This window comes from Pan paniscus, chromosome 3 (genome assembly GCF_029289425.2).
Source record: "Pan paniscus chromosome 3, NHGRI_mPanPan1-v2.0_pri, whole genome shotgun sequence".
In the NCBI taxonomy this organism is placed as follows: domain Eukaryota; kingdom Metazoa; phylum Chordata; class Mammalia; order Primates; family Hominidae; genus Pan; species Pan paniscus.
The window spans coordinates 79,876,623-79,895,874 of NC_073252.2; the positions used below are offsets into that span (position 1 = coordinate 79,876,623).

Consider the following 19,252-nt stretch of genomic DNA (forward strand, 5'->3'; position numbering starts at 1 on the left):
TTAACTCCCCAAGAAGCAATATTAAGCTGAAAATATTAAGGAGACCCACAGAGGTCTGGTCTGAGTACTTTCATGAATGCTAGATCTAAATTGGGTAATTAAAAAACATTTCTTAGATGTGAGGGACAATTATATATATTATATATATATGTACGTGTGTGTGTGTATATATATATATATTTTTTTTTTAATTTGTTTGTTTGTTTTTTTGAAATGGAGTCTCAATGCCTTGCCCAGGCTGGAGTACTGCAGTAACACTATCTTGGCTCACTGCAACCTCTGCCTCCTGGGTTCAAGCAATTCTCCTGCCTCAGCCTCCCGAGTAGCTGGGATTACAGGCGTGCACCACCATGCCTGCCTAATTTTTGTATTTTTAGTAAAGACGGGGTTTCACCATGTTGGCCAGGCTGGTCTCAAAATTCTGACCTTGTGTGATCCACCTGCCTCCACCTCCCAAAGTGCCGTGATTACAGGTGTGAGCCACCACACCGGGCCTCAAGGGACAAGAATATTATAAAAAGTAATAGTGGGCATTATCAAATTTTGCATTTGTATGCAGGTAAAGTGCTAAGGGGTTTACAGGTGCATTCAATGTAAAGATGAGGAAATTGAATAACAGTTGGTGAAAAACGTTTTTCTGTAGAAGAATTCTTTGCTATCACTGTTAGAGGCAATTTGCTGAAATAGGCGACTTGACTAATTTTCCATGTTTTTACCTTCCAGATGTCAAAAGTAGTGTGGTGCTCTGAAGTCAGATAGGCCTAGACATAGAGGTATCAGATAAAACACAGACTACCCAGTTAAATTTGAATTTCAGATTTAAAAAACCCAATTTTAAAAATAAGTTTGTCTCATGCAATATTTGATATATACTTATACTGTACTTTTAGTTGCCAAATCTAGTAACCCTCTCTGGGTGTGAATCACAGCTAACTCTGATATGGTTAGCAGCCATTGTGACTCTGGACAAATGACCTCATCTCCCAGCCTTCATTTTCTTCTTCAAAAGATGAAGTAGATACCTTTTGTACTTCACAGAATTGTTTTAGGATTTGAAGAAAGTTAAGTTCATTCTCTTGATAATTTCTTTGTGTGTCTGTTGATTACTTCATGGGTTTCCAAATATTTACCATTAATTTCATAGAGATAGACTTAAGACACTGCCATGGTATTCAAGGCAAGGGGCTTATTCTCTTTTTCTTTTTCTTTTACTTTTTTGTTGTTGTTGTTGTTTTTGAGACAAAGTCTCGCTCTGTCGCCCAGGCTGGAGTGCAGTGGCGTGATCTCGGCTCACTGCAACCTCTGCCTCCTGGGTTCAAGTGATTCTCCGACCTCAGCCTCCTGAGTAGCTGGGATTACAGGCACTGTACCACCATGCCCAGCTAGTTTTTGTATTTTTAGTAGAGACAGGGTTTCCTCATGTTGGTCAGGCTGGTCTCAAACTCCTGACTTTGTGATCTACCCGCCTCAGCCTCCCAAAGTGCTGGGATTACAGGCGTGAGCCACCACGCCCCGCCAAGGGGCTTATTTTCTTAAGCAGATTATGTAGTCTAGAGAGAAGCATGATATAAAAGGATGGACACAATAACATTTTAGCATAAAGCTAAATTGTGGCACAAGAGGCCACATGTGTTAATACACTTTTTTAGATCCAGTGATCTAATTTCTAAGTAAACACTAATCACAGAGGTACATAATGAAGAGTAAGAATATTCATTTTGAGGCTGGGCTCAGTGGCTCACGCCTGTAATCCTAGCACTTTGGGAGGCCCACGTGGGCGGATCGTTTGAGGCCAGGAGTTTGAGACCAGCCTGGCCAACATGGCGAAACCCGATCTCTACTAAAAATACAAAAATTTCTGGGCTTGGTAGCACACATCTGTAATCTCAGCTACCTGGGAGATGGAGGCTGCAGTGAGCCGCGATGGCACCACTGCACTCCAGCCTGGGCGAAAGAGCGAGACTCCATCTTAAAAAAAAGAATATTCATTTTGAAATGTTTTAGACCAGAGGAAAAAATATCCAATAATAGGAAAATGAATCAATGAATTATGGTATAATGAAATACAATAGAAGATTATGTAATCTTAAAAAGAACGCATTAGATATTTAGCGATATAAATATTATCATAATATAATATTACATAAAATCAGAATAATTTTAATTTAAAAATATAATGGTAGGTATAAGGAAAATGTTAATATTGGTTATCCCAAAATAGTAAGACTATGTTTCCATTTTCTTTTCTTTCTTTCTGTAATATCTTTTTATGAAGCATGTTTTATATTAGAAATATGAATTTAATTTTTACAATTCTGGAACTCAGAAGTCAATCTTCCTAAGGTACACAGTACTCCTCTAATTTTCTCTGCTAGGCATCTTGGGGTGCCTCCTCTCTTGAGAGCCTCCTACGCTACTGGAGCTGAAACCATTCAACTGAGGCAATAAGTGTTACTCGGTTGTTCATTGTTCAGCAAGAAAAATATTGCAAATACTGGAGAATGCATGATGTATTTTTGGAGCTAATAGATGGAAATAAAGGCCGTTTTGCTAAATGGAAACAGTATTTATTTCATGTCATTCTGATTTTCAGCCATAAGCAAAAGTTTTGTGAGTATGTAGCCTGTCATATATTGCATAAAACAGTTCTTAGGGAAATTTACTTTTAGGTTATTAGAGTAACACTGAGACACTAACTGAAGTGTTGTGATGATTTTTGTACATCTAAAGTATGAATTTTTCTTTCAGGCAAGCTCAGCTTTATCCTATTTTATTTCTTGACCAGGTATCTGTCAAATATGCAATTCCTCCATAAAATAGACAATTAAAAGATCAATGACTAATGAAGTGCATCCTACTAATATTTTAAATAACTTTTAATATCATGGCACTATATTTGAAAATGTAATTATACTTTGTAAAAAACCTAGACACTATTTTCAAGATTATAACCCTGGGTGAAGTTGGAGGTATAATTTTAATAAAATTCATCAGGCAATAGTACATTTGGTTTACTTTCAAATTTGTTGAGAGATGTAGCTTTGAGAACCCCTCTTTTATTTCTAACTCTCATTCATATTAATAGGCTCAGACTCAAGCAAAGGATAATGATGTTGCTGTTATTTTCATCCATGTGTAAATCCGCAAATCCAATGCCGAGTCATGAAAGTCCTACTTTGACAATGCGACGAACTGTTTATTTCCCTGGGAATAATTTTGAAAACTAGCCATTTGTGTATCTTTGAGGAAAGGGAAAAAATCAGCATGTTTATTATTTTTAAAAAATTAGGGCCTGGATTTTGACAATGTCAAGATTTACCGTATATCCCTGTTTGTTTGGATACACCAGTGACTTCCACTTCTAGAAGACAAAGTTATATTACTTAAACAACCAAAGGTAAGAACCCAGTGATAACGATAATTAGAGTTATATTTTTCACAAATGCTTATACTTCTGTTTTGACTCTTTAAAGTATCAGCTTTTGCTTTGCTTTTCATGTGATGTGCTCTCTAGATACAGCTATGATTGTATTTTTATTAACTTCTCTGTCTTTTTGAGAGATAAGTGAATACTCTACCTGGCAATATGATTCTGCTAATCTGAATATCACAAAATAGTAAATGCTACCTGCTTTTCACAGATTTTAGTTTTATTTTTAGAAGTCAAAAACAATACCTTTGACAGGTATGTTTTTCCCCAAAGGAAGTGTCATATACTGATTTTTCTTTCTAAAATATTTGGAGATAGGACACTATCAAACTCATGTAAATCTTAAAGAATTCACTCCTAAAAATAAGAGCTCCAACTCACTGGAAACTTAAGTATCAGATACTTTATCAACATTATTATAACAACCTGCATATCCCCTTTCAGAGATGAATAAGTGGTCTGAAGAGATGAATAAGTGGTCTGAAGAGATTAAGTGCCTCACCCAAGGATACAATACTATTCTATGAAGGAGCTAGAATTTAAATCACCTTGCCTTCTTTTAAGTAACTGTGATAAGCGTGTATATTTTAATCAGAAAAAACAGTTATTGGCTGGGCCTGGTAGCTCACACCTGTAATCCCAGCACTCTGGGAGGCTGGAGTAGGTAGATCCTTGAGCCCAACAGTTCGAGACCAGCCTGGACAATATGGCAAAACCTTATCTCTAAAAAAATGAAAAAATTAGCCCAGGTGTGGTGGCATGTGTTTGTAGTCCCAGCTACTCAGGAGGCTGAGGTGGGAGGATCACTTGAGCCCAGGAGGTTAAGGTTGCAGTGAGCCGAGATCACACCACTGCACTCCAGCCTGAGTGAAAGAGAGAGACACTGTATCAAAAAAAAAAAAAAAAAAGAAAGAAAGAAAGAAAGAGAAAGAAAAAACTGTTATCAATTACTGTCATGTTTTTCTTTAATTAAAAAATGCGTACTGCATTCATCATGTAATAAGATTACATGTTTCAAAATATCAGTGATTTCATTCTATATTGGAAAGTTGAACAGTCTTAAAAGAAGATTTAAAAATGTTTCTATCAATAAAGATACCTCTTAAAACGGGCTTTTTACATTTTGACTTTTTGTTTATATATCCTTTAATCAGTTTGTTCAATTACACTCATTCTTTCACTTGGCTAACACCCATAAACACCAATCACTCATTTCATTGTCATTTTCCCACTCAGCAAATAAAAGAGGGTGGGGAGTGAAGTATTAGGGTGTCAATGAAATTAAAAGGCCTATTATTTACCTGTTGTACCTTATGTCCCCTAGAGAATATGCCCTCTTTTCTCCATTCTGGAAACATTTACAAACATTGTTAAGAAAAATAATCTCAGTAAAGCCAAAAACTATCCAGGCCACAGTCAAAGTTAGAAATTAATGAGGAAAGTATAAATTACAGACCCTAGTCCTTAGAGAAAAAAATGTTTTCAAAAAGGAAAAGAAACCTCTTTAATTGAAGATATCAACAAAACAGCCATTGCAGATCACTCTCTTTTTCTTGGAGGTAATTTTTTAAGTTAGAAAGTTAATGTGTTGAAAACTAAAAAGTTTGGGTAAAATAAATTATTTTGTAGAAAAACAAATGTCAAATTTAAATTAAGAATCAAGAGTTAAGTTGACTAAAAATCATGAGCAAAATTTTAAAAAGTGTCCAAGAACTACCTCCAAAAAAGCTACTGCACCCTAAGTATTTTTTACTTATTAATTTATTCAACAAATATTTATTTAGTTCCTACTCTAATGCTAGGTATTTTCCTAGGCAGAAACTTTCCTTTGTTTTCTACTATATCCCCATCAATAGGTCAAAGGAGTAAATCCATAGGATGCTACAGCCATTTACCTCAGGTGATAGTGTGTGGTATCTGGGCTACTATATTTTATAAGTTTTGGGTATGGCATTAAGCAAAATTCCACAGCTGGTCCTTTCTTACATATCCTTAAAGTAGAAATATAATGTCCTTTCCCATGAGCAGACAACCCTTGTGCCAAGATTTTTTTTTTTTTTTTTTTTTTTGAGATGGAGTGTTGCTCTGTTGCCCAGGCTGAAGTGCACTGGTGCGATCTTGGCTCACTGCAACCTCCGCCTCTTGGGCTCAAGCGATCCTCCCGCCTCAGCTTCCTGAGTATCTGGGATTAAAACGCATGAGCCACCGCACTCAGCGAATTTTTGTATTTTTTGTGGAGACGGGGTTTTGCCATGTTGCCCAGGCTGGTCTCAAACTCCTGAGCTCAAGCTATCCTCCCATGTCTGCCTCCCAAAGTGCTGGGATTACAGGTGTGAGCCACCATGCCCAGCCTGTGCCAAGATTTTGAACAATGCTAATATAGCTACTTGATAGTCTGGGACAAGTGCTTACAGTTATAGGTAATGGTTCTCAAATGTTACCTTTCCAAAGTACAAATCAACTTGAGCTTTAACAATTTTTATAGCTTTAGTTGATAAAAAGGTAATTGATTAAATGCAATGATATAGTCTTGATAAAACAGAAAATTTTTTATAAAGAAATTTCTTTGACAAAATAAGAAAAATTTATCTGAAATTAATGGGCAAAATAGGAGAAATTCTAGAGACTGAAACAAGAAGTCAAGGAGTGCCTGATAGAATACCTATTATTTATCATTGTTCTATAAATTCTACCCAACACAATAAAACAAGAAAAAAGAATAAGATATATACTTTGAAGAGAGAAAATTATCATTACCTGTGGTTAATATGATTGTTTATCCAGAAAACCCAAATGGATCAATTTAAAACTATATTAAAACTGACAAGATACTTAGGAAGATGATAGGCTACAAAATAAATATATAAGTAGTTTTCCTCTAGACCAGTAATAATTATTAATAGTTAGATGGTATAATACAACAGATTTTATTTAGAAATAACAAATTTAAATACAGAGAGTACATTTAATAAGAAATGTACCTAGCTTATTTAATAAAAATTACAAAGACATACAAGGTAAATTTTAAGAAGTAAATTAGTAAATGAGAAGACATCCCTTGTCATGTGATAAAAAAATTTAATATGTTAACATGTTGATTCTCCCAAAATTAATCCAAAAATTAATAAAATCTCTTTAAAGTATATTGTGAGAGTTTATTTTTAGGGGACTTGATAAAATTATTCTAAAGGCAACTGGCAATAATAAATGTATACACTGTACTGTCATAGGAATAAGTAATCATTAAATAGGATAAAAATCACTTAGGGCTGGGCGCGGTGGCTCACGCCTGTAGTCGCAGCACTTTGGGAGGCTGAGGTGGGTGGATCACCTGAGGTCAGGAGTTCGAGACCAGCCTGACCAACATGGAGAAACCCCATCTCTACTAAAAATACAAAATTAGCCAGGCATAGTGACACATGCCTGTAATCCCAGCTACTTGGGAGGCTGAGGCAGGAGAATTGCTTGAACCAGGGAGGCAGAGGTTGCAGTGAGCCGAGATCGTGCCATTGCACTCCAGCCTGGGCAACAAGAGTGAAACTCTGTCTCAAGAAAAAAAAAAAATCACTTAAATGCAGTCATTAAAGTGATGAGTGTAGATGTATACCTTTTTATTAGACATGCAAGTAGTGTTTTGTGCAATAAAATACAATAATTTAAAAAGTGTTGTTGCTTTTTATGAACCTGTATAAAGCACTGTATAAGGTTCTGGAGACATTAGAGTTCATTAAATGAACTCTAATAAAAATCAGAGCTCACTGTGACCTGTCCTCAATTCTGGGGGAGAGACACTGACATAAATGGATCATGATAAAATAATGGGTCAGTGCACTGATGATAAGCTCTCTATATTATGTGAGTGTTGAGGAGAAACCATGAGCACTCAGACATCCTAATTCCAGCTGTATTAGTCTGCTACGGCTGCCATATCAGAATACCGCAGGCTGGTGGTCAATAGAAATTTATTTCTCATGCTTCTGGAGGCTGAAGTCCAAGATCAAGGTGCCATCAGTTTTGGTTTCTTCTGAGGCCTCCCTCCTTAGCTTGCAGATGGTCATCTTTTCGCTCTGTCCTCCCATAGTCATTCCTTTGTGCATATCATCCTTCCTGTCTCTTTGTATGTCCACGTTTCCTCTTCTTATAAGGACACCAGTCAGATTGGGTTGGGTCCACCCTAATGGCCTCACTTTGACTTAATCATCTCTTTAAAGGCCTTGTCTCCAAAAACCGTCACATTCTGGGGTTAGCGCTTCAATATACGGATTTTGGGGGCACACAATTCAGCCTGTAACACCAGCCATTAGAAATATTTACTCTTTTCTTCATTCTTTACCTTTTACACATGCTGTTTCCTCTGCCAAGAAAGCTCATTTCCTCTACTGTCGCAAACTCCTATTCATCTTTCAAGATCCAATTACATATCCCCTGCTTTGGGAAGCTCTGTGATTCTCCCACCTCTAACAGAGTTGGCCTATGCACACGTGATATTGTCATATGAGATTTTTATCACTTACAGGTTTCTCTTACTAATTTCTCTAGGGCTGGAAGCCTGTCTTAATCAACATTCTATTTTCTTTTCTTTCTCACTTCCATACCTCAGCAACCTACACGATGCTGCTGTCAAAGGGAGCGCTCAACAAATGTTGAGAAGCAAAAATATTAATGAAATACAGATTGGATTACATGCTATCTGTAAATTGTTTGCAAGTGAAAATATCAAAACTTTAAATGTACCCTTTTCAGAGATAAGGTATAAACTTGCGAGAGAAGTAGGAAAAAAAGGTTATACAAAATGCTGAATGCTCACAGTGACTGACAAAATCTCCGTGGAATTACAGTCCAGGGAACCTCCCTTGCTGGGTTCTAAGTATCTGCCTTTTTATATGGTTACTTATCTTTATTGTTACTATCAAGAAATTTGCACTTGCCTTCTCTCAGGGGATATAAAGAGAAACGAAGTCAGTTTCTTGACCTTAAGAAGCTTACAGAATACTGGGAAAGTGAGACATTCACCTGTACCCATAATAAATACATATACATATATATATGTGTATATATATACACATATATGTATATATGTATGTGTATATATATACATATATGTATATATGTATGTGTATATATATATACATATATATGTATATATATGTATGTGTGTATATATATAGATACATATGAAAGTAAATGCTTAGGGAGAAAGGAGTGATTTAAGATATAGGAAATGCATGCAATGGATGGTGCCATCACAATTGATTTCATGGACTTTTTTTTAAGACTTTCCAAAACACCTGTCATCAGCATGAATTTCTAGAGAAATTTCATTGTGAAACAGATATTGGGGTGAGGAACCCTAAGATAAAAGTCAGGAACTACTTCAGTTCATCAATATTTAATAATTTTTATAATTAAATATTCAGAATTCTGAATACTTTCTGATTCAATGAAGGTAGAGAAGTGGGAAGGATAACACATTAAGGTCTCCAACCATTGTGCAAAGTCTTTGTTCTTACTCTTGATTGTATAGCATATTGGTTTTAAAGTAAACTTTCTTTGATGATGAAGGATCTTGTGATGCCCCAGGATCATAATTAATATATATGACTTTATAGTTCTAATAACTTTTTAATGCTTATTTAACAAACATTTATTGACAAATATTCCCAGTTCTAGATACTGGGATTATAACAGGGCACAAAAACAGAATTCTTGCTCTTAATTATGCTTACATGCTCTGGTGTTTAAAACACTCTTATATCACTTTGTGTTCTTATAAAATATTTTGTTTAAAGAAAGGAGTATTGGAAAATATATTGGGTTATTTGTTTGTTTTAGTTAATTGACTTTTGATTAATTGAGCTTTTTATTGTATTGTAGATACTACTTTAACATTTTCTGTGAATTGTGAAGATGATGATAATGATTATGATAACAATGATCTCTTTGGTAAAATTGTTTCTTCCTGAGCAAGTACTGGATTTTCTTTATACGTTGATAACAATTTGACTTACCAAGTGTGGCAGGTCCCTGTGTGTGCTGGGGCAACATAGCAACAGTGTTTTGTCAGCTCTGTTTTAGTTTTTCATGAGAATTACAGCTGGCTTATGAGCCTATAAGGATAATTATTATTTTCTTTAATAGTTGCTTTGACAATTTTAAAGTCTCAAAGTGATATTTCAGGGGAAGAGATTAAAGAAAGATTAATCATTTTAAGTTTCTTTGTCTCTTTAACAAGTTGATGGTTCTCTCTTTCTGAACTTAGAGATCATATAAGAATATTATCAACTAGTATTTGTATAACTTTTCACAAACAGCCTTCAATATTGCCTTATACATATTTTTCATTACCTCCCCATCGAGACTTATTACAATAGGCAGAGCAGGTATTATTATCTCCACTTTACAGAAGAGAGGACCCTGTAACTCAGAAAGATTTTTTTGTCAGGGTTTCACAGGTAATTTGCTAAAGAGCTAGGGCTAGAAACTCAGCCCTTGTGGAAGAAGCGATTGCTATTTTCAGGCACTGGCTGTTTCTCTTTTGCAGAGCAGGCACAACCCATTCTAGAAGTTACACAACTTGCTGAGCATTGTTAAATGTTAAAACAAAAAAAACTTAGTTCTGCAATTAAATACTGAGATGGAACGAGTGAGATGAAAAACAGTATTATGGAAAATGTTTATTTTAAATTTATTTTTACCATGCTATATAACAGATCTCCAGACCTTATTCCTCCTAACTGAAACATTGTATCCTTTGACCAACATGCACCCTGCCCAATAATGGAAAACATTATTTTAAAGCAAAGGTGCTGACACAAATGTCCAGACCTTATTCCTCCTAACTGAAACATTGTATCCTTTGACCAACATGCACCCTGCCCAATAATGGAAAACATTATTTTAAAGCAAAGGTGCTGACACAAATGATTTTTGATATTAAACAGACTCTTGTTTTAAAAATATGACTTTTTTCATTTAGAAATATATTAGGAGAAAATATAGATAAAAACAAAGAAGAAAACAAAAATACCAATGATCCCACCAGTAAAAACTTAATGTTTAACATTAAAGTGCTTATTAGTTCTATGTACACACACACAGTTTTAAAATAAAATGGTATGATACTATAAATATTACTTCACAATTTGCTTTTTCTTTTTTAAATTTTATTTTTAAAGTTTTATCTAGCTATCTATCATCTATCTATCTATCTATCTATCTATCTATCTATCTATCTATCTATCTATCTATCTAGAGACCAGGTTATGAGACTGACTAATTTTTGTATTTTTTGTATTGATGGGGTTTCACCATGTTGCCCAGGCTGATCTCGAACTCTTGGGCTCAAAAGATCCGCCCACCTCAACCACCCAAAGTGCTGGGATTACAGGTGTGAGACACCACACTCGGCCACAATTTGCTTTTTCTACTTAGCAATATATCATGAACATTTCTTCAAGTTGTTCAGAAGAATATGAGAAAAAATATTGAAATATATCATTTTATTATAAAATTAATGTGTTCATTCTGTAAAATTGATATAAAACAGAAGTATATAATACTACTGTCCAGAGGTAGCTATGTAGTTTAGTGCCTACTCTTCTGCACTTTTTTTTTTTACACATCCCGAAGTTAACTGGTTGGTGGATTAGAATACCTTCTTCACAAAAAGTTTGAACTAATGAAGAAGAGAGCATCATTTATTTTACAAAGGTATATATTTTACTTTAAATTTCAATATAGCAAATAATATGTAAATAACAAATGCATCATTTGTAATAATCTTTAGGGGCATTCACACAGAATGCTACTCTGGAAACCACTAGCATACAGGAAGCCTTCTACATGTTGAATAATCTTTGGCTGTCTTCAAGTAATACCTCAGTGGTGTGTGAGTGCTCTGAGCTGCATACTATATAACTATCCTTGTTTAAAGATGGTGCTTTAGACCGGGCGCGGTGGTTCACGCCTGTAATCCCAGCACTTTGGGAGGCTGAGGCGGGCGGATCACCTGAGGTCAGGAGTTCAAACCAGCCTGGCCAAAATGGTGAACCATCCCCACACCCCATCTCTACAAAAATATAAAAATTAGCTGGCCATGATGGTGGGTGCCTTTAATCCCAGGTACTCGGGAGGCTGAGGTGGGAGAATTGCTTGAACCGGGGAGGTGGAGGTTGCAGTGAGCTGAGATAGTGCTACTGCACTCCAGCCTGGGCGGCAGAGCAAGACTCCCTCTCAAAAAAAAAAAAAAAAAAAAAAAAAGATGGTGCTTTAAAGTCTGTGTACTATATCAGCCTTTCAGACTGGATTTCTCAATTCAGTTTGTAATTTTATCCAAAAGTAGTTTACTGCTTGGGTGATGTAATACAACCTATATGTGAGCCATAAATTGGTAAACAAATATTTGTTGTGAAATGACTTACAGGATTTACAGGTTAGTAAAGTACACAAATGACTTTAGTAGATGGCAGAATTTTATGCTTCAGAAAGGTAAAATTAAATTGTAGTTAATAGAGGACCATGGTCAGTGGTACATAGTTACTTGTGGGACAATAATAATGCTTGACACCTAGTAGGCATTTCTTAAATATGTGTTAAATGTTGAATGAATTAAAGAACTCAACTCAAAAAAGCAGACCAAGAATATAAACATGTAATTCACAGAGAATAAATCCAAATGATTAATAAACACATGAGAGTTTGTCTAACTTCACTAGTAAATGTGAATCAAAAACTGTAGGGTAAAAAATGCTCACCCATCGGATTGAGGAAAACTTTTAAATCTGACAATATTAAATGTTGGTCAGGGTATGGGAAAAAATGATCTACTTCCATAGGTCTAGCAGAATGCAAAATGGTACAGCAACTTTGGGCAGCAATCTGGCTGGCTCTAGTGAACTGAAACTAGAACTAGCAGTTCCACTTCTGGAAACATACATGAGAACCACTCTTGCACATGTGACTAAGGAGACTTAGTCTCCTAAGACTAGGAACTTTTACTGCAGCATTGTTAGTAAGAGCAAAGAAATGGAAACAACCAATCCTTCATTAGTAGGAAAGAAATAAAAATAGAAAAGGGGAACAAAATATTATGTATTTATAGGCTGGAATATTAATAAACAATATTGTAAAATGAAACAGCTCTATGTATATTAGCATAGATAATTTCCAAAATGGTTTCAAGTGAAAAAAGCACAAGTTGCAGAATTATGCATAGAGGAAGATACTGCTTTGCAAACTTAAAATACATGTGCAAAACTATACATTGGTTATGGAAGCTTACATAGGTATGTAAAAGGATGAAGAATTACCCTGAAGGATATACCCCAAACTCACAGTAGTGACTGCTCCTAGGGAAATAGGGAAGGGACTGGGAGGTTACAGTGGTTTTTGTTGTTGTTGTTGTTTGTTTGTTTGTTTGTTTTTCAGAGAGTCTTGCTCTGTTGCCCAGGCTGGAGTGCAATGGCATGATCTCAGCTCACTGCAACCTCCACCTCCCAGGTTCAAGTGATTCTCCTGTCTCAGCCTCCCCAGTAGCTGGGACTACAGGCGCATGCCACCATGCCTGGCTAATTTTTGTACTTTTAGTAGAGACGGGATTTCACCATGTTGGCCAGGCTGATCTGAAACTCCTTACCTCAAATGATCCGCCCGCCTTGGCCTCCCAAAGTTTGCTGGGATTGCAAGCGTGAGCCACCGTGCCTGGCCACGGTTTGTTAAAAGAACTTTAAATATAAAGTTTTATTTTTTTCACATGCCATAAAAGGACTGAGAGCCAATTTGACAGAAATCAACAGTTGTTAATTCCTGGTGGCAGAAATATGAATGATATAATTCATATTTTATAGTTCATATAAAATGAATATATGAATATTTCATAATTCATATATAATGATATGCTGTTTTGCATTTTGAAATGGGGGTCAGTATATATATTCACTAAGTAATTAATTTACATGATACAACATTCAAAATGTATAAAATATATACAGTGAAAGATATTTTCCCTTCCACTCCAATTGGAAGTCCCAATTGGAAGTCCCATACTTCCCCTTCCTCAGAGGCAATCACTGTTACCACTTTCTTGTTGCATTTTTCCAGAGAGATTCTCCCCACTCCTTTATGCACAGCACACACACACACACACACACACACAAATATAGATATTTACATATATATGTATATTTCCTACAAATGGTAGCATACTGTATTTTTTTTTTTAGATGGAGTCTCGCTCTTCGCCCAGGCTGGAGTGCAGTGGCGCGATCTCGGCTCACTGCAGCCTTCACCTCCCAGATTCAAGCGATTTCCAGCTAATTTTTGTATTTTTAGTAGAGATGGGATTTCACCATGTTGGCCAAGCTGGACTTGAACTCCTGATCTCAAGTGATCTGCCCACCTCAGCCTCCCAAAGTGCTGGTATTACAGGTGTGAACCACCACACTTGGCCTCATACTGTATTTTTGAAGGATTTCCAATACCTTTTTTTTCCTTCCAAAAAGAGGTCCCATAGATGAAATACTATATAGTATATAAAATATAAAAATAACAAGGTACCAGAGGTAGGAAGAAAGGCAGAGGGAGGGAGGAAGGGAGATTGAGACTGTGGCAGAAGAAAGGGCAATAATTCAGTAGACAACGGTGAAATCTTGTTTTCTTTCTTTCTTTTTTTTTTTTAATGGAGTTTTGCTCTTGTTGCCCAGGCTGGAATGCAATGGCACAATCTCTGCCCACCACAACCTCCACTTCCCTGGTTCAAGTGGTTCTCCTGCCTCAGCCTCCCGAGTAGCTGGGATTACAGGCATGCGCCACCACGCCCGACTAATTTTGTATTTTTTTAGTAGAGACGGGGTTTCACCATGTTGGTCAGGCTGGCCTCGAAATCCCGACCTCAGGTGATCCACCTGCCTCAGTCTCCCAAAGTGCTGGGATTACAGGTGTGAGCAGTAATCCTAGCAGGAGATAATTTTGTCAGTTGTGGAGTTGGGGGAGGTGGTGGTGAGATCAGGGTATTGAGTACCCTAGCTATGCTGTTCCCGTGGGCTTGCCTTGTGCTGGCTGTGTTCTTCAACGTTAAGTCACTGTTCCTCATAGTTATTCTGCATAACTCCCCCTCTATCCAGGGCCACACTAAATTCCTCTTCTTGTCCCTGGATCCCAGTGGTATTAACAGTTTGGCTACTTCTAACCCGAGGTTACTGCAACCATCCTTTGTGGTTTCCCTATACTAACATCTTTGTAAATAGTCTCTTTGGAAATAACCTCTTCCAGAATTATTTTGAGTGTGCCTTTCTTTTTGGTTGGGACCCTGACTGAGAACCTCCTTCAAAAGTATTACTTATCTATTATATATCCTTTTTGTCTTATTCACTGTAGTATTAATTTCTTGAAGGCATATATCATATATTTTGTTAATATCTGTATTCATAACATCGAGTACACTTCCTGTGGCTAGTAGGTATTGATAAATATTTTTGTCTCGAGAAGCAAGAATGGAAGGAACGATGGAAGATGGTAGGATTATAGTCGCCAGGCAGTTTTTTTTAAATCTTAGTTTTGGCGGGGCGTGGTGGCTTATTCCTGTAATCTCAACACTTTGGGAGGCCAAAGCGGGGAGATCACCCGAGGTCAGGAGTTCAAGACCAGCCTGGCCAACACGGTGAAACCCTGTCTCTACTAAAAATACAAAACTTAGCTGGGCCTGGTGGTGCACACCTGTAATCCCAGCTACTAGGGAGGCTGAGGCAGGAGAATTGCTTGAACCCGGGAGGTGGAGGTTGCAGTGAGCCGAGATTGTGCCACTGAACTCCAGCCTGGGCGACAGAGCAAGACTCCATCTAAAAAAAACAAAAAAACGAAAAAACAAAAAACTGAGTTTGGTTTCCTAAAATTTTCTCATTTCTCCCAGTCTCCGAATCAGTTCAGTAACCATTTTCTCTGTGTTTCTGCTCTATGGAAATCACTTTACTAGGAGTGGGGTTCTGGCTAGTGATTCGGGCATGGCTCATGCCTCCAGAAATTTGTCTCGGTGAAGGGACCAGTGTGGCTAAAGTTTCTTAAAGCAGGAGGTGTCTCCTGGGGGTGGGAGATGGAAGTGGGATCTGACACTAATGGAGAAGGCGTGGAAAAGCTTCTGTGGCTATAGGAAGAGGATTAATGAGCAGTATTAAGAGCCAAGTTGAAACTCCATAGCAGGAATTTATAGTGCATCTAATCCACTTTACCTTACACAAAACTACTATATTAGTCTTCCTAAAGTAAACATGGGATGATGTCATTCTCTTGCCTTAAAATCTTCAATGACTCTTCATTTCATGTAGAAAGAAGAATGAGCCTCTATTTTGATGCAGTGCTCTTACTTTCACAGACCTGTTTCTTACTTTTTCTCTCTGTGTAGAAATTAAACCAGTTTAATTTCTATTCTCCAGATGGGCTTCCACAGGAATTCCATAGGAATATCTCCTGCCTCTATATCTTTACTCATGAATTCCCATTTGCCTAGAATAGGAAGCCTTTCTCCTGCCCCATTTCCACCTGATAAATCCTACTTACCCAGGCCCCTTATTTTCTGTTTGCTCTTGAATTTATTGTTTCAGGAGGTGTCTCCCATGATGATTTCTCTTCCAACAGAGAGACTCTCCCTTTCTAGTCCCAGATCCTGTGGGCCATTCCTAACTTTAAGCAGCCTCTTGCATTTATGTCTCCTGCTCTTGGGGCAGTAGGAGTGTCCTATTATTGTTAATCTCTGGGTTTCCTCACTGTCCTCTGTTTGACATTACTAATACCTTTGTAGCTAATGCTCTGTATTAAATTCGCTCTATTGAACCACCTGATGTTAGCCGTTTTTCTGATTGGCTGATTTCTGATTCACTGTGTTAGATTCACTGTGTTAGCACACCTGATTGAAAGACTGTGCTTCAATACCTTTGTACAACTCCATCTTCTTCATGGACCTCTTTTCATTATACAGCTGAAAAAGATTAAAAAAAAACTCCCCTAGAATATTAAAAAATATCTGTTATTTCAACAATCATATTTTCCTTAAGACATTGTACAAATATCTACTAATTTCTAAACAAAATATCTCAGAAATTGGGGAAAGGATGATGGACAATTACAAATAATTATCTAAGTTCCCCTTGTAGATGCCAAATATTTGTTCATTTTAGTACTCTTGGCTTGTTCCCCTATAGTCCTCTACTACACTACTAGTTGGGGGGCATACTCATCTTTGGATTTGTTCCTTATCCAACTGGCAGAGAACTCTGTGCATTGTACATGTGTGCTATTTATCAAGTTGGGCACAGACTTATTGCTTGGCAAGTGTATTTTTTTTTTTGAGACGAAGTCTTGCTCTGTCACCCAGGCTGGAGTGCAGTGGCGTGATCTAGGCTCACTGCAACCTCCACCTCCTGGGTTCAAGTGATTTTCCTGCCTCAGCCTCCCAAGTAGCTGGGACCACAGGCACCCACCACCACACCCAGCTAATTTTTTGTATTTTTAGTAAAGACGGGGTTTCACTGTGTTAGCTGGGATGGTCTCAATCTCCTGACCTTGTGATCCACACGCCTCGGCCTCCCGAAGTGCTGGGATTACAGGTATGAGCCACTGCACCCAGCGGTATTTTAAATTTTCATTTTATATTCTAGTTGTTATTTGCTATTACATATAAGTAAAATTCATTTTTACATTGACTTTATAGTCCTGTGACCTTGCTAAATTCACTTATTTGTTCTAATCATTTTTTTCTAGATTCTGAAGAATTTATTTTATGGTTGACTACATACACTATTATGTCATCTACAAACAAATAGTTTTACTTCTTTTCCAATTCAGATGCTTTGTATTCTTTTTCCTGCCTTATTGCAAGTGCTAGAACCTCCAGTGCAATGTTGACTACTTCTAGAATATCCTTGTCTTATTCTTGACCTTAGGAGGAAAATGTTCAGTCTTTCATTATTAAGTATAATGTCAACTGTAGTTTCTTTTTTTTTGTTTTTTTTTTGTTTGTTTTTTGAGACAGAATCTGGTTCTGTCGCCCAGGCAGGAGTGTAGTGGCAAGATCTTGGCTCATTGCAAACTCTGTCTCCTGGGTTCAAGTGATTCTCCTGCCTCAGCTTTCCAAGTAGCTGGGATTACAGGTGCTCGCCACCATGCCTGGCTAATTTTTGTATTTTTAGTAGACACAGGGCTTCGCCATGTTGGCCAGGTTGGTCTCCAACTCCTGACCTCAAGTGATCCACCCGCCTCAGCCTCCCAAAGTGCTGGGATTACAGGTGTGAGCCACTACACCTGGCCAATGTTAACTGTAGATTATTTGATACTTGCTGTTTATCGGGTTGAGGAAGTTCCCTTCTATTCCTGGTTTGCTAAGAGTTCTAGTTATAAATGGGTGTTGAATTTTGGAAAATGCATTTTCTACATTTCTGCATTTCTACATTTGTTGAAATCAACATTTGGTTTCTCTCCTTATTTTTTGTCATTATTATTGTGAATCTTATTGATTACTTTTCAAATTTATACCTACATTTCTCATTTTAAGTTACAAATATACTTATAATAGTTGCTTGTAAGTTTTGTTTGCAAGAACTGATCCTAAAGGTTTCAGATTTGTAGATCTGAAATATCAAGCAGTTAACAGCAACCTTGAAGCCTTTCCTAACCATTATTTTCTGTCTCCCACTTGTGGCATTCAGAAAAGGCCAAAGGCACTAAAGGCAAATAATGCAGAGTAATGTTTCACAAGGTGTGATTCAGGAATCCTTTGCAACAGAATTACTTATAGCGCTTGGTAAAACTGTAGATTTATGTGCCTTACCCATACCTTATTCAGACTCTGCAAATAGGGCCCTGTAATATGCATTTTAAACAAGCTTCACAAGTATATGCATGCTAAATTTAAAGAACCACTAATACATAGTTAATTATGTGTGGGTTTGTGTGTGTAAGTGGGTACACAGCATATCTTCTCTGCCCTTTTATATAAAGAAGGCATTATTATTCTGTTCACAAATGTGTAAACTGAGGTTCCATGAGGTTAAAAAAATCTCACTTGAGTTCATTCAGCTAATAAGTGGCAGAGCCAGGTTTTGAACCCAAGCTAGAGCATGACTTCAATCAGTAGAATATACTGCTTCCATGTATTCACAGTTCATGTTCCATATTTGTTTTGCCTGAATTACCCATAAGATTTTCTCAACCATTGCTTTGGTATATTTTTGTGTACTTTGTTATATCCTCGCTTAAGTGAGGAATTTTTGTGAGTCAGCTAAATATGAGAGCTGAATCTTGCTTTCCAAAGCAATTGTTTCTCTTTGATTCACAAATTTCAATTCAAAGACTCATGCATGAGAAAACCAGTAAAGCAACGAAGTCCCTAAAAGAATATTTTTTTTCTGTTCTTTTCAGATGTTTTGCCTATGATCCTATGATACCTCAAGAGTTGAAAAATGTATGAAAAGAATAAGCAATTACTATTAAAATTTTTTTCTCAAACTACAGAGTAATTTTACCTTTAAAAACAGATGGGAAAAGTTCAAAATAAAATACTAGCAGCTGGGACCCAGTAGCATATAAAAAGAATAACTTATCAGGGCCAGGCATGGTGGCTCACACCTGTAATCCCAGTACTTTGGAAGGCTGAGGTGGGTGGATCACCTGAGGTCAGGAGTTTGAGACCAGCCTGGCCAACATGGTGAAACCTCATCTCTACTAAAAATACAAAAATTAGCCGGGCCTGGTGGCGGGCACCTGTAATCCCAGCTACTCGGGAGGCTGAGGCAGGAGAATCACTTGAACCAAGATGGTGGAGGTTGCAGTGAGCTG

At 37.1% G+C, this 19,252-nt stretch overlaps 1 protein-coding gene and 1 long non-coding RNA gene across 3 annotated transcripts in view; one reads left to right on the plus strand and one right to left on the minus strand.

The window, feature by feature from the left end:
- The window catches only part of CNGA1 (cyclic nucleotide gated channel subunit alpha 1), an 84,805-nt gene that overhangs the window by 31,656 nt on the left and 33,897 nt on the right, over positions 1 to 19,252 (plus strand). The window contains exon 3 of one of the 2 annotated variants that reach the window (XM_014344683.5): positions 3,290 to 3,397. Coding sequence is in view for 1 of the 2 variants with exons in the window: in XM_057302101.2 (XP_057158084.2) it covers positions 13,651 to 13,855 (205 nt within the window). In the remaining variant the exon portion in view is untranslated. Of the gene's footprint in view, positions 1 to 3,289; positions 3,398 to 13,569; positions 13,856 to 19,252 lie in introns of those variants that run through there. The other variant, XM_057302101.2, reaches the window with a different exon arrangement.
- Positions 1 to 19,252, minus strand: part of LOC130541442 (uncharacterized) — a 75,983-nt gene that overhangs the window by 5,884 nt on the left and 50,847 nt on the right. The window lies entirely within an intron of this gene.